General features: G+C 38.0%; 1 protein-coding gene, 1 long non-coding RNA gene and 1 pseudogene across 3 annotated transcripts in view; 2 read left to right on the top strand and 1 right to left on the bottom strand.

The window, feature by feature from the left end:
• Positions 1 to 727: 727 nt before the first annotated feature.
• Positions 728 to 3684, top strand: LOC127621348 (SRR1-like protein; annotated as a pseudogene).
• Positions 3685 to 3862: 178 nt separating this feature from the next.
• LOC127621320 (clustered mitochondria protein homolog) overlaps positions 3863 to 15479 on the bottom strand; it is a 31016-nt gene continuing 19399 nt past the window's right edge. The window contains exons 12-26 of the mRNA XM_052094875.1: positions 15437 to 15479; positions 14662 to 14762; positions 14426 to 14578; positions 13890 to 13952; positions 13518 to 13753; positions 13057 to 13141; positions 10999 to 11152; positions 10770 to 10909; positions 10536 to 10616; positions 10319 to 10444; positions 7925 to 8034; positions 7438 to 7531; positions 7232 to 7357; positions 7067 to 7140; positions 3863 to 4477 (exon numbers count right to left, since the gene is read on the bottom strand). The exon at positions 15437 to 15479 is cut by the window's right edge and continues 62 nt beyond it. Of these exons, the coding sequence (XP_051950835.1) occupies positions 4012 to 4477; positions 7067 to 7140; positions 7232 to 7357; positions 7438 to 7531; positions 7925 to 8034; positions 10319 to 10444; positions 10536 to 10616; positions 10770 to 10909; positions 10999 to 11152; positions 13057 to 13141; positions 13518 to 13753; positions 13890 to 13952; positions 14426 to 14578; positions 14662 to 14762; positions 15437 to 15479 (2052 nt within the window). The 3' untranslated portion in view covers positions 3863 to 4011. The remainder of the gene's footprint in view (positions 4478 to 7066; positions 7141 to 7231; positions 7358 to 7437; positions 7532 to 7924; positions 8035 to 10318; positions 10445 to 10535; positions 10617 to 10769; positions 10910 to 10998; positions 11153 to 13056; positions 13142 to 13517; positions 13754 to 13889; positions 13953 to 14425; positions 14579 to 14661; positions 14763 to 15436) is intronic.
• The window catches only part of LOC127621349 (uncharacterized), a 13020-nt gene continuing 11499 nt past the window's right edge, over positions 13959 to 15479 (top strand). The window contains exon 1 of one of the 2 annotated variants that reach the window (XR_007967844.1): positions 13959 to 14151. This is a non-coding gene — a long non-coding RNA (uncharacterized LOC127621349). Of the gene's footprint in view, positions 14216 to 15479 lie in introns of both variants that reach the window. The other variant, XR_007967843.1, reaches the window with a different exon arrangement.

Here is a 15479-nt window from a genome sequence, read left to right as displayed (position 1 = left end):
GGGGCGTTCAAGCGAAAACTTGTTTTGTTTATCTAAAAACAGGTCCGCTACAGCGATAGTGACATCAGAACACAACACTGCACACAAAACAGAGAACAGAACTTAATAAACACGTCTGATGAGTTTGTAGTCAAAGAACTGATGCATTTCTATGCCCAGCCTTATTTTTGTAAAAGTTTTTGGACCAGTGACAGTTCACAGCAGACGGAGTTACCTGAGCGGTGCCGAAAATAGAAAACAAGTGATTGATGGAATGTGCCGTTGTTCGTAACAGCTGGTTAGGACAAAAACTCTGATTACCAAAATCAAAAAAATAAGGCTGGGCATAGAAATGCATCAATTCTTCAACAACAAACTCTTCAGACGTGTTTAGTAAGTTCTGTTCTCTGTTTTGTGTTCAGCTGTGTTGTGTTATGATGTCACTATCACTGTGGTGGACCTGTTTTAGATGAACAAAACAAGTTTTTGCTTGAACGCTCTAATGTCGTGAGGCTGCGTGAAGGAGATCAACGGTCAGTGGACATTTTCACTAAATAATACACTCGATTTCAGTTTGTTTTCTCACCAAAACTTATCGTATGCTTTTCATTCAATAATTTATTAGACTTCTGAAATAAACTTTTGTGTTCTTTTGAAGCTTGAAGAGGTGGTCACCATAAACTGCCCTTGTGTGACATCACTGAGCATAAATGTTTTTTTTTTCAAACTTTCTCCCTTTGTGTTAAGAAATTAGGGTTATGACAACACAGTGGTGTGTGTAAACAATGACTGAATTTAAATTGGGTTAACTATTCCTTTAAACTAAGGCCAAATTAAATCATGTAAATAAAGTGGCAATGTACTGTAGTTCCACTTGTTTATTTATTTTAAAATTCATGTTTTAATATATTTTACAAATTTAACGTGACATAAATTTTCAATTATGCACTTCATTCTAATTCTTTAATTTATTTAAATATTAAAGACGCAAATTCGGAAAGAAAATGTTTGAAAATAGTGAATTTTGAGAATAACAATTGTTTTTTATTTCGCCTCAGATTCTCCACAGCATCCGAGTGCGCGCGCCCGGGAATGAGGATGTGAACGAGCGCCATCTCGCGTTCATGAGAGGTCTCGCGACGCGCTTCTAAATCAAATGTGTACACACATGCAATAAACAATCTTTTCCACAACTTTCAACAAATTAAGCAATAAATACATCGTATAATTTATAAGTAGAGATTGTCCAATTATTAACGGTGCAATTAAAATACTAATCAGAAGAATATGTATGAAGGACGTGAGGATGCAAGAAGCCTGCGTAATTAATTAATATATATATTTTTTTTTTTTGCATAAATAAATATATAAATAATGAAATGTGCGAGTAGATACAGAAATGTTGAAATATATAAATAAATGCATCCATCAATGCAAAAATAATACAATATAAAACAAATAAATGTCTGGTAAAATGTAAAAGGAAAGTTGATTTTTAATTCAGTATTTATGTAGCCTAATTATTAAATTATTTAACATTTAATTATTTATATATATAAATATATTTATGCGTGAATGTGCGGATTCATTCATTTATTTCAGGATTCGTGCTCAATAATAAATATGGTGCCCGATTTTTTTGTATTTAACTTTTTTTTTTGCCATTTTATTTATCTATTTATTCATTCGTCACATCGTCATTGTGGAACCGTTGTAACTGTATCGTGTGAACAGCGGACGACCGGGACGATTAAAGTGTAACACACAACATTCAGACCGTCGTGTATGTAAACAAATATTGCGTTTAAATGACAAAATAGTATAAATGAGTGTCATTAACACCTATAGCAATACAACATGAGTTAATATGGACGTCGATGCACTTTAACCGGATTGATCATGTTTTTCGGGCTGTATAGACTTTAAATAGTCTTAAACATAATGAAGTAAAGAGCTTTTTGCAGTAATGTCTTGTAATTATATCGGGTGGCAGATAACAGAACGCCGTAAAGGCGCTGGACGAAGAGGAAACCATATTTTAAATCCATAAACAGACTCTCCTCAGATCCACGACTGCAAACCGGAAGAGCGGAGGATAATAAATGCCATGTAAGAGCCTTGATCTGTCATTATTACTCAACCTAACACGTTACAAATCCATGCACCAAAACTAACAAACTTCCTTGGCATTACTTTGCAAGTATCCTCTTGGTGTCCTTTGAATTACATTGGATTACCATGTAAATACCATTGTAAATAAATATGAATCATGGTATTACCATTTGATATTTGATTTTGCAAGGTAATTGAGTTGAACAGTTAAAGGGACAGTTCACCCAAAAATGAAAATTCTCTCATCATTTACTCACCCTCATGCCATCCCAGATGTGTATGACTTACTTGCTTCTGCTGAACACAAATAAAGATTTTAGAAGAGTATCTCAGCTCTGTTAGTCCTTACAATGTAAGTGAATGGTGACCAAAACTTTAAAGCTTAAAAAAGCACATAAAGGCAGCATAAAAGTAATCCATGCCACTCCAGTGGTTTAATCCATGTCTTTAGAAGCCATATGAGAAGTGTGGGTGAGAAACAGATCAATATTTAAGTTCACTATACATTCTCATTCCTGCCCAGGAGCTGGTGACATGCATGAAGAATGAATGGCCAAAAACAAATGAAGTGAAAGTGAGCGTGGAGATTTAAAGTAAAAAATGAGCTGTTTCCCAGCCATACTTCTCATATAGCCTCTGAAGACATGGATTTAACCACTGGAGTCAAATGGATTACATTTATGCTGCCTTTATGTGCTTTCTTAAGCTTTAAAGTTTTGGTCACCATTCACTTACATTGTAAGGACTAACAGAGCCGAGATATTTTTCTAAATATCTTCATTTGTGTTCAGCAGAAGAAAGTAAGTCACACACATCTGGGATGGCATGAGGGTGAGTAAATGATGAGAGAATTTTCATTTTTGGGTGAACTGTCCCTTTGAGTATTGTTGATCTCTCCTTCGCAGGAATGAACGGAGAGAAGAAATATTCTGGCTGGAATGGAGAGGTGACTCAGTTTTCCATACATGTTGAACCACATTTTAAGCTTCCAAAGTTGTCTCTCCTCAAAACTGTGTGTGTTATGGTTTGGGTAACACACACACACACTCACACACACTCACACTCACTCACACTCACACTCACTATAATTTGACCTATTAAATATCGATATTGTGGTCCAAATAAAAATCTACCTCTCTTAACCACTCTCTTTTTGTCCTCTTATAGATTCCAGGGGGCAGTTGTTGTGTGTATGATCCTGTGTTTTCTGTGTCCGAGTGTGACGCTCTCAAAGTGCTCGGCTTCACTATGCTCGCTGAGAATGAGGTGGATCACACATCTACTGGCATTAAAATATATATTTCATTTGTTCCCTACTAGTAGATGTCTTGTAGTTGGGAAGCATGGTTTTATTTTTCTTTCTGGTGCATGCTTATCAGGAGGGGAAACGAGCGGCATGTGAACCGACCCTGTTCTACTTGATGCATTGTGGGAAGGCTCTATAGAACAACTTGCTGTGGAGAAACTGGCACTGCCACAGACACTGCCAAATATAAAATTGTCAAAATAGTTTCTTAACAAATATCCCTTTTTTGCTTGTGCATAATACATCAGGACATGTGACCCTAAAGGAGAAGAAAATAATGCGTTCATCAAACTTTCTCCACCTCTAAAACAAGTCAAATCAAATGTAAACAAGTTAAAAATCGAATTCTACTATATGAAATCAAGTCCCGCCCTACATAATGTCCTGCTGAATATTCACTTTCGCTGTTAAATGTGTAAATGTAATGCAAATGAGCTAAAAGCAACGAGTTTGATGCGTTACATGCGTTCAATAACAGAAAAGAGACTTTGGTCAAACATTTTATTGACTTCATTTCATATTTCCTCTCTTGTATTATATGTAAAACACTCGATTTAGATGATCGTACAGACATGTTTAATGCTTTCAAATACTCAATTTTCTCACTGAACGTCTCACTCTGTCTCAGCCGGTTTCTCCAAATCAACCGAGCCTTCGCTCACAACACACTCATTACCATTTACCACGACTGATTCTGACTGTGCTTTATTTGCTGACATCATAATGTTAGATGATTTGGATTGGTTTTCAGTCGGGACACCGTTGGTGACATCTGGTTGATGTTCTTCCTCCTCGCTATTGTTTTGTGTGCCACAATCTCCATTTTGCAGGTGGGACTCGATCTCTCCGTTCATGGTTAAGTGGTCGGACTTATCTGAATCATTGGCTTCCTCCTTTCCATCGGTGGCTTCTTGCGTCTGTTCCCCATTGGTCGTTGCGTACCCAGTAACTTCTCCATTACTGGCCTGCGGCTCTGAAGCTTCGTTCTCATTGGTCGATTCAGAGCTCTCTGATTTGGTCTTTTCAGCTTCTGCTGCTTTCCTCTCTTTCAGCTTTTCTTTGATCTCCATTATTCTTGTGCTTAAACAACAACAATGAAAGATATTCATTCAACTTTTGCTTTATTTAAAAATGCATCAGACACACAGCAATGGCAGAATTCAAATTTCTGTCATTCACAAAATGTTTGTTATCTCCCATTCCTTGTGAAATAATGTATCTGATATTTTGTATCATAATTGCATTTTTACATGTATTTTCGGCTGCCAATAAGCAGTGCCCTAAATAAAGTTTCCACATGATGGTAAATTAATATTAATATGTATTATTTATAATATTATATTATTAATATAGCAAAATATATTTCATATCTCCCATGAAACTATTTTGCATTATTTGATTAAGTGTACCATAATGCAAAACATTCTCAGTACTGTACCGTAATTTCCGGACTATAAGCCGCAACTTTTTTCCCACGCTTTGAACCTCGCGGCTTAAACAACGATGCGGCTAATATATGGATTTTTCCCGCTTTCAAATTTTATTTAAAAAAAACAAAAACATTCTGTGACTTGCTCAGTTTTTTGGTGGCATGAAGCTTTCATTAGACCAATGAAATTGCCGAAGGGGTTATGGTCAAACTACTTTTTTGTTTACTGTTTAGATTCAATCGAGCGCGGTCAAACTTCCCATCATTCTGATTACGGTAGTCATTTTGTCACCCTCAAGACACGGAGAAACGCATATGATGCAGCTTTCAAGTTGAAGGCGATTGATCTGGCTGTTGGAAAAGGAAATAGAGCTGCTGCACGGGAGACGTTGGAAACAGCAGCGTGAGGAATTGACTCAGTGAAAAAGACAACTAAATCTGAGGCTATTCAACTCCGACACCGAAGGAGATGACTTCAGTGGTTTCATGTGCACAAGAGGAGGAAGATAGTGACCAATGACTTTCTTGCTAGGCTACTGTTTACTGCAAATGTTTTATTTTTTGTTACAAGCCGTGTGTGGCAGCGGGGGCGTGGTCAAGCGCCCGTCTGGGAGAGAAAAGCGGTAAGGGCACTTACACCTGAGCTAATGTCTAACACCTGTGTCTAATTTCAGTAAGCGTGGGGAGAGCGGCATAAAAAGGAAGCAGAGAGAGTGTGAGTGAGAGAGTGACAGACAGACACACGGCAGTCTAGTGTTGGCGCATAGAAGACCAAGAATTGAGAAACTTTATAAAATTGATTGTAAACATTGCTGTGGCCATAAAAAGCCTTACCTGGAACGTCAAGTGCCCTGCTTCACGTGTCCTTCTTGGAAAAACAGTTTTCAGCACTTGATGTAAGTGCCCTTACCGCTTTTCTCTCCCGGACGGGCGCTTGACCACGCCCCCGCTGCCACACCGTGTTTCGTTAAAGCTTATTTATTTTTGTTACAAGCCGTGTTTTGTTAAAGCCTGAGTAAAGTTCATTTGTTTCAATGTACCGGTAGGCACCTGCGGCTTATAGACAGGTGCGGCTTATTTATGTTCAAAATAATATATTTTTTTAAATTCAGTGGGTGCGGCTTATATTCAGGTGCGCTCACTAGTCCGGAAATTACAGTAATGCAAAATATCGCAAATCATTAAATATATTATATAAATGATAAAGTATGTTTACATCTTATTAGTATTTGTGGTGCTGCCTTTTATGATGATTTAAATAATACAAATATTGTATTACAATAATGGGAATCTTATGAAAATCACATCTAGATAATGCAAATAATAAACAACAACAACAAAAGTGTCAAACTATCCAGACACATTACAATAATGAGAATTAAAGGTGCACTCAGCACGTTTGTCTTCGAGTCATCTTGGACTTACACTGACACCTAGTGGCTCGGATGCAGCATCATTTAAAATCAATAGTTTTCAGTTTCAGATGCCACTGTAGAAATGTATTATTCACAGTCAGCCATGATTACTTTAATCAATGAGTGAAAGTGTCCAATAACAGGACGGTTACTGAGATTAAGCGAGTAGTATTCAGCTGGTCATGTGATTCTAATATGGCCGCCCCCACGTGCGGACCCGCTCCATGTAGAATAAAACAGCTTTTATAAGGTTACTGATATGACTGGAGACTTCATTTTAATGCGCTTACACTGCATCTCATTCACCCATTCATACACCAATGGCGGCAGAGCTGCCATGCAAGGTGCTAGCCTGCCATTGGGAGCAACTTGGGGTTCAGTGTCTTGCCCAAGGACACTTAGGCATGTGGAGTTGTGTGGGCCGGAAATCAAACCACCAACCCTGTGATTAGTGGCCGACCCACTGTACCACTTGAGCACAACCGCACCAGTTATAATTCTACGCAGCAGACTGAAATGCGGGACAAACGTCAAGATCTCGACTAGACTCTGGGTTAAGTCCGAGTCCACCCTTGTTCGAGTCAAGACAGAGTCAAATTGCTCACGAGTCCATGACAAGACCAAGACCATGAAAATATAGTCTAGGACTCGGTCTCGAGGACTACAACACTGCAATCATTATAGTGGCCATTTCATTGAATTTGAGTTTTTATATCTCTACGAGATGAGATGCCAGTAAGTTGGGGGTTACTATAATGTTCCTAAAATTTAGTTTTCTTACTGAACACAGTTCGTAAGCAGTAAAATCTCTTTAACGCCTCTTACCTGTATGAAGTCATCAGTATGCCGTTGACCAGAGCAAGTTGTTCCAATGTTGTGTCCAGAGAGGGAACCAAATTCTGTAGACGTAAAAGAGGACACACGTTTAATAGAAATCATGAGGAAGACCTAAAACTTTTCCTTAAAAAGATGGTTTCACACTGCGCTTGCCTCAGGCAGTGTATTAGAAAGTTCCACGCCTCCCTGACGAATCGACCGCTCCACGCGCACAGCCTGCTGGGTAATATTCCTCAAGAAGTCTGAGCTGCATTTGGTTTGTGGATGATCTTCCCCCCACTGTAGAACAGACACAAGCAAGCTCAGATCACCATCATACCCAAAGAATGAATGAAATGTACAAACATTCAAAATCTGACCTTGTTTTGGAAGATGCTGTGAGCTTCTTTCTCGTGATTCACCCCTCCTCGGTAGTCACCAATCCCACACAGTTTCTGAGCCAGCAAATGGTGACTGCAAGTCAAATAAAGACCTCTAATGAATCATTTTATGTGTCTTAAATGAACTTATTTTATTTGAGTTTGACTAATCTGTTAGTGAGCTGCTTCACTGTCTACATAGGCAGCATCCTAGGTCAAATAAAAACCTAATTAGGGTCCCAAATCTTCTTAATGGGCAACAACATTATACACTACCGTATGTACAAACAGAAATAGCTTATTTTGTAATTACATGGAGATATTGATACTTTTTAGTACTGAATAAAATATGTAATGCGAAATGGTGAAAGACGTCTGTCTAATGCTTGTTTGCATAGAAAAACTGCACAGACGGATGGAAACTGCACTTGGTGTGAACAGCCCCCACCGGTACTTGTATGATTCCTATTGGTGTACGTTGTCTTACGTCAGAGCTGTTGTGACGTCTGTTTCTCCTCTGAAAGAGCTGTTGAGTTTCAGTGCGCTCTGTAGGTAATGTATCGACTGCTCTCCCTGAAGAACCAATCCAAGAGAAGCCTGCGCGATAATGAGGTAAAATGTTCAACATTATCACTCAAACAAATTTATATTAAACTCAATTTGTAATTAGTTGATTATGGTCAGTCTCAGCCTAAAAAAAGCAAACCCACAGACTAAAAACTAAAATAGCTTTCTCAAAATGGCAAGCTCAAATCTGATTGGCTGGCTTTATGCTAAAATTTGTTTACAAGGTCAATGAGCGCTTTTGAGGATAAAACAATCACTAGATTTGCCAACGTTTGCCAGGTTAGTGACAAAGTCTTTGATAGTTAATTCGAGTTTTGTTTGAGGCACTTATGGTGCGTTCACATACGAGCACATACGAGCAATGCTCGCGCGAGTTTGACCGCTGGGTTATAAATGTGTGTTTAAACTCGCGAACCCGTGAGTATTCCCCCTTCTCTTCCAGAAAGGACAGGAGGAGGGGCTTCTACGACTTGGTTCATAGTAAAGTACAACCCATTTTAACGTCCCATCTTTCGGATGGGACGTTAAACCGAGGTCCTGACTCTCTGTGGTCATTAAAAATCCCTAGGGCACTTCTCGTAAAGAGTAGGGGTTTAACCCCGGTGTCCTAGCCAAATTCCCCCATTGGCCCCTATCTATCATGGCCTCCTAATAATCTCCATCCCTTAATTGGCTACATCACTCTACCATCTTCTATCCACCAATAGCTGGTGTGTGGTGGGTGTTCTGGCGCACTATGGCTGCCGTCGCATCATCCAGGTGGATGCTGCACAGTGGTGGTGGTTGAGGAGATTCCCCCCTATACTATGTAAAGCCCTTTGAGTTTGAGAAAAGCGCTATATAAATGTAAGTTGTTGTTGTTGTTGTTGTTGTTATAGCTGGAATCAAGTAGACGCAAACTTACCAGGTAGTTGAATATTTTCCGAACTTACCAGGTAGTCGAATATTTTCCGAACTTACCAGGTAGTCGAACATTTTCCGAACTTACCAGGTAGTCGAACATTTTCCGAACTTACCAGGTAGTCGAACATTTTCCGAACTTACCAGGTAGTCGAACTCGCTCACTTTCCTCCAAGCGATGTGTTTTTTCGGCCGGTCTCTGTACATGTATGACGTTGTTTCTAAAATGTTTTCATTGATTTTTCCAGATTTCTTCTGCTACTACGTCAGTGACATCCGGACAATCTCAATGCTATGGAAAGCCATCCAGTTCACAAATATGTGACTTCTTACACGTAGACAACACGTCAACAACACGTTGTTTGCACGTTGTCCACGTGTTGTCTACGCGTTGTCTTCGTGTCAGAAGTCACGTGTTTGTGAGCTAGCTGGCGTTCCATACAATGCCGATAGGCTTTCGCGACAATGCGTTATGTGGATTTATACGCGTCAAGAAGCGAATGGAGCGTTTTCACGTGTTCGAGTCGCACCATTCTCTTCATTCGTATCTTTGCATTGACTTTGTATGTAATCGCGCTGCACGAAACACTCGCTAAGCGTTGTATGTGAACGCACCATTAGTAGTACTTTAACTAGATATCCACGAGTACAAACTTTTATCATTATTTCTTACAAAAAAATACAAATAATAATAATAATAACTTTGTCAAAAAATTGTCTTGATAATTGTGACTCAAAATGAATAATGATAAAAAAAATTAAAATAATGTACATTGGAAAATATGTTTGAAAGCTTTTTTGAAATTAATAATTATTGAATGTATTCAAGATGCAAGAAAAGTATTTTATTACCTTTATTATTATATTTATATAACAGACATTTTGAAAGTAATATTTTTGTGGAGAAAAAATTAATAAAATTTTATGTAAAAAATCTAAATGCTATAAATGTTTTTTGTTTTTTTTTGCTAAATTAATGAAGACTAAATTTCGATGAACTTGACACGTGTGTTTAAATCTACATAGATTTCAATTTTTAATTTTTAGCATCTCGGACAAACATATTTGTCAATAACCTTCATTCTGCTTTGTTTAGGTTATGTCTGAAATACTCAGTTTCTGTTGCTCTGGGAAAGACAGAAATTTTGTCAATTTGTTTTTTCTGTACAACCATTTGCGGAGACATTATTTATATTCTTTTTTTTCCCCGTGCTGGTTTAGTATTGTGGCATTACCTCGTTCAGAAAACCCCCTAAACGGGGCACTTCAAAAACAAAACAAACTGCGGTTGGTCACTTCACATGCCAATCAGACGGCTTTTTCCTATCTAAAAGGGCAGCTCTTGGCCAGAATACGTTGCAATATGGGCAAAGGTTTGCTACCTGAGACTCGCTCAAAGGCAAATGATGCTTACATCTATGACTGCAGTGTACGGATGATCTGATCCGTGAACCGTCAACAGAAGAACTTTGGCACGATACAAGCAGCGCTGAGCCAGAGCGGTTTCGCCTCCAGCAAACAGATACACTGCCAACAGTACCTGGAACGAGAGTGGCGACTGCGTGAGATTTCGATGCTCTCAAGTGCATTATCAGATGTAGGTTTGTGTTGTTTGGTGAAGCGTTACTCACATATTGCTGAATGGTGTTGGGATGGTCAAAGCCCAGAACTCTTTCACTGATGACCACGACCCTCAGCTGCACGCTACGAGCCTACAGAGAGAGAGAGAAATGCAAGTTTCTCACTTTACTACGAGAACAGTCACAGTTTTAGACACTTGAAAAGCAAGTCAGTTCAGCACTAACTCATTGGGCAGTAAAGCTCCTGTTCATGATGCACCCTAGATAGTAGACAAACCCACACACCTCTGCAGGATGGGCCTGTAAGTAGGCCACTTTTGCCAGAAGACTAAGACAATGGCAGGCTTCAGGGTGCAGGTCATCACACACACGGCCAAAGAGATACGACGCTTCTTTCAGCTGCTCATACGCCTGCTCCAGTAGCCCTACAGTGAGAGAACCCCATCAGTCCAACACATCTGCTCACATGTATATTATTAATACATGACACTTTATGACCTTGTTCCATAGTTACCTTTCTGAAGGCTGTTCTGAGCTGCCTGAAACATCCGTGTGGCGTCAGTGGTCGTCAGAGTTATGTGCTTGATGACAGGCAGAATGTTGAGCACGTCATCAGGAGAGATTGGTGCTTTGTTACGGTTGTCAAGATCGTACTCTCTGAGACGGAGCTGTGAGACACATTCATATACAGACCATTTAAAAAGGGTTTCTCTATAATACAAGTCATAGGTCTCACGACATACAAATGAATCTCGATGTCATTCCTAAATAAGGATTTTAAGATATCATTTTGGATTCAGTTTGATTTGATAATGCATCATTTATGGATTGATTTGTGAACTAGTTCACCCTCATCGAAAAAAAGAACCAAATCAAAATAACGATTGGATCACGTTGGACAGAAGCATGTATGATGAGGGGGAGGGCATGGCCAAAAGGATGCATACCCGGCCCTGTGTTGCCCAATCAGTGGGAGAGAGATAAAAGGAGGAGCCAGGGATGCGAGAGAGAGAGAGAGAGAGAGAGAGAGAGAGACGCACACAGCAGTGTTTTGTTTGTGCCTTTTCCTTGACTAAAAGACTATTCCGTGACTTGAAAATATTTTATTAATTTCCATGATTTTAAAGATTTAATATCTATGACTATTTCATAATTTTAAAGATTTCATTAACATCCATAACTATTCCATGACTAGGGACTTTTATTAAAATCCATGACTGAAAAGATTTCATTCCCATAACGTTTTCATGATTTTAAAGATTTGATTAATTCCCATAACTTTTCCATAATTTTAAAGCATGTATTAATTTCCTTAACTTTTCCAGAATTTTAAAGCTTGTATTAATTCCCATATCTTTTCCATGACTGTAAATATTTCATTCCCATAACATTTCCATGATTTTAAAGATTGTATTAATTCCCATAACTTTTCCATGATTTTAAAGATTTAATTTCCTTAACTTTCCATGATTTTAAAGATTGTATTAATTCCCATAACTTTTCCATGATTTTAAAGATTTAATTTCCTTAACTTTCCATTATTTTAAAGATTGTATTAATTCCCATAACTTTTCCATGATTTTTAAGATTTTATTAATTTTCTTAACTTTTCCATGATTTTAAAGATTTTATTAATTTTCTTAACTTTTCCATGATTTTAAAGATTTTATAAATTTTCTTAACTTTCCATGATTTTAAAGATTTAATTTCCTTAACTTTTCCATGATTTTAAAGATTTAATTTTCTTAACTTTTCCATGATTTTAAAGATTTAATTTTCTTAACTTTTCCATGATTTTAAAGATTTTATTAATTCCCATAACTTTTCCATGATTTTAAAGATTTTATTAATTTCCTTAACTTTTCCATGATTTTAAAGATTTTATTAATTTTCTTAACTTTCCATGATTTTAAAGATTTAATTAATTTTCTTAACTTTTCCATGATTTTAAAGATTTAATTTCCTTAACTTTCCATTATTTTAAAGAGTGTATTAATTCCCATAACAGGAAATTACCATAGTTATGGAAAACATGAAAATATTAGGCAGGAAATTTTATGGGAATTAATAAAATCTTTAAAATCATGGAAAGATTTTAAAGATTTTATTAATTCCCATAACATTTCCATGACTTTAAAGGTTGAACTAATTTCCAAGACTTGCCCAGGCCTGGAAAACACAATTGTAAAATTCCCTAATATTTCCATGTTTTCCATAACTATGGTAATTTCCTGCTCTGTGTCATCACAAAACATTTTCTTAAAATATAAATAATTAAAATAAACCTTCAAATTGCACAATGATGTTCAACTGTCAAAAGGATACACATTATTTGTATTATTATTTTTTCCATTCCAACAGAAAGTTACTGATTTATGGTGCCTTACAAAAAATTTCATCGGTAGTGATGGTAATATCATGGCACCTGTCTAAAAACCCAAGGTATTTCTATGGTAATACTATATTACATTTTTGTTAGTGCAATCCAATATCCAAACAAACATTTAGGATGAAACCAACGATTTTCAAACATGCATTACACACATTGTTAAGATGTTATAGTGGTTAATACCTGAATGCCAGTCTTCAAGCATATCTCTCTCAACAGGGATATCTTCTGGAGTCCGTACTGCTCTACCAGATAGTCCACATTTGATCTGCAAGAAAATGTTTGATTATTCACACACTAATAGTGAGTAAATCACATAAAACACATGTTAAAATTAAAGGAATAGTTCACCCAAAAATGAACTATTATTATCATTATTTACTCACCCCCATGTGGTTCCAAACCCACTTATTCATCATATAAAGTGATCATCATATGTCTTAAGAAGATTTGCATGGGCTACTTTTAGGCGCTTTAAAGTGAGTCACTATCAACTGCTATTGTACGAAAATCAGCAATCGCAACATCCTTTAAAATACAGAAGCATTGGATGACATGAAGGTGAATAAATAATGACTGAATTTCAAATTGAACAGGTTTAAGAGAAGTGGCTCCCGGGGTTAAAGTGGTCGATTGTCCCTTACCCAAGTCCCTCTTTAAGTCTGTAGGTCTCCTGAGCATCTTGACAGATCACACTCCACAGTTCATTACCACTGAGTGCACTCCAGGTGGTGCTTTCAGAAGCCCCTCCCCCTCCACGACCACGCCTCCTGGAGCGCTTCTTAGACTCCTCCCCGTTGGATGCTGAACTGAAGTGATTAACCAGTAAGCAGCAGAGGAAATGACTCGCCGCTGCAGACAAGTAAGTTGACTCCACCCCCTAAACAACACCGCACAAGACATGATAAACATTTAAAGGGATAGCTCCCACAAAACTGTTGTGTTCCACATTAATTTTCTTTTTGGTTAAAACACAACAACTTTTGTTTACAGATCAACTGAATGAAATGTCATGCCTGAATGTAGCCATTGAAGAACCTTTGTGCACAACGCACAACAATCTCAGCAAATGCCAACCTCTGCAAAAGAAACAACAAAATACGATGCATTACATTTACATTTATGCATTTGGCAGACGCTTTTATCAAAGCGACTTACAGAGACTTTATTACAGGGACAATCCCCCCGGAGCAACCTGGAGTTAAGTGCCTTGCTCAAGGACACAATGGTGGTGGCTGTGGGGATCGAACCAGCAACCTTCTGATTACCAGTTTACCAGTTATGTGCTTTAGACCACTACACCATCACCACTCCAGTACAGCATTACACTCTAGATGATAAAGTGAGCCTTTCCACATTTCCAGGTTTGCCACACAAAAGTAAACTATAGCATCACATTTGAATGCATAACATGGTAACATAAGACAAAGAGTAATGTTGTACATTTAAACAAAATTAATTAAGAAATTCTCAAAGATAAACAAGCGCAATAACGCTGCTAAATAAGGAGAAAATGCATCAAAACAGTCAGTGAAATGTGTCATCGCCATACCGTGATGTGCCTTAGTTGATGTTTGAGATCTGATTGGCTGATGCTCAAGATCAGGTGACCTAGATAGCGCAAGTTTATGCCCTTCTGATGGAGGGCTTTTCGTAAAGTAGTGCCATCAATGGGCACATCTGAGCCCTGAACGCAGTCGTTCATCTGAAAGCACAAACCGACACCGTTATACACCGTTTCTCCCATGCATATGCATAGAAACGTACACAAACACTGAATACACTCACAAGTGCCGGTATTTGGTCGTTGATGATGAAAGACGCAGCTTCTTTCAGTAATCTCTTCTGAAGTGCCACGGCGTTCCCGTCCGAGCTGGGAAACTGCACGCCTACTCGAAAGAGAGTCAAAACAATATTTAAGCATCTCAAATTAAAATGCTATGATGGTCATTATGTACCGCAGTGGAAATGGATGATTTCTGGCATTTTAGGGTGATTCTCACGAGTCATATTAAACCACTGGAGTCATATGGATTACTTTTACTACGACTGTCTGTGCTTTTTGGAGCTTTAAAGTGCTGATCAACATTCACTTGCATTGTATGGAACAACAGAGTTGAGATATTCTTCTAAAAATCTGGGATGGCATGACGGTGAGTAAATGATGAGAATTTTCACTTTTGGCTGAACTAGCCCTTTAAGTGTCCTTTAATGCCCCAATGCAAACAAAAATAATGGCCCACTCATGATGTTACATTTCATTTATGATGCCACCTTAAAAGGTAGCTGCCTATGTAGACTGCCAGCTAGCTCACTAGCTTTAAAAACAGAGCTATTGAGTAGTTTGTTTCCCTTCTGGGGAAAAAAAAACTCAGCTTAAAATAGCTTAAAACAAGGTAGTTTGCTGGTATAGTTGCTCTCCTGGTCCAGCCAAGCTGGAGTTTTGCTGGTTTAGATCTTTTTAGGCCAGGCCGCTAGACCAGCAAACCACCTTAGGCTGGGTTTAGGCTGTTTTTCCAGCATTCAAAATGTCAGAAAGTCCAAGTGAGCTTAATGAGCTGACCTGGAGAGAAGATATTAGGGTTAAAACGCATCTCAAAGATGAT

The sequence above is a fragment of the Xyrauchen texanus genome, chromosome 27 (genome assembly GCF_025860055.1).
Source record: "Xyrauchen texanus isolate HMW12.3.18 chromosome 27, RBS_HiC_50CHRs, whole genome shotgun sequence".
Classification (NCBI taxonomy): domain Eukaryota; kingdom Metazoa; phylum Chordata; class Actinopteri; order Cypriniformes; family Catostomidae; genus Xyrauchen; species Xyrauchen texanus.
Note: the sequence above shows the minus strand (reverse complement) of the source record. Positions and strands in the feature narration are given on the sequence as shown.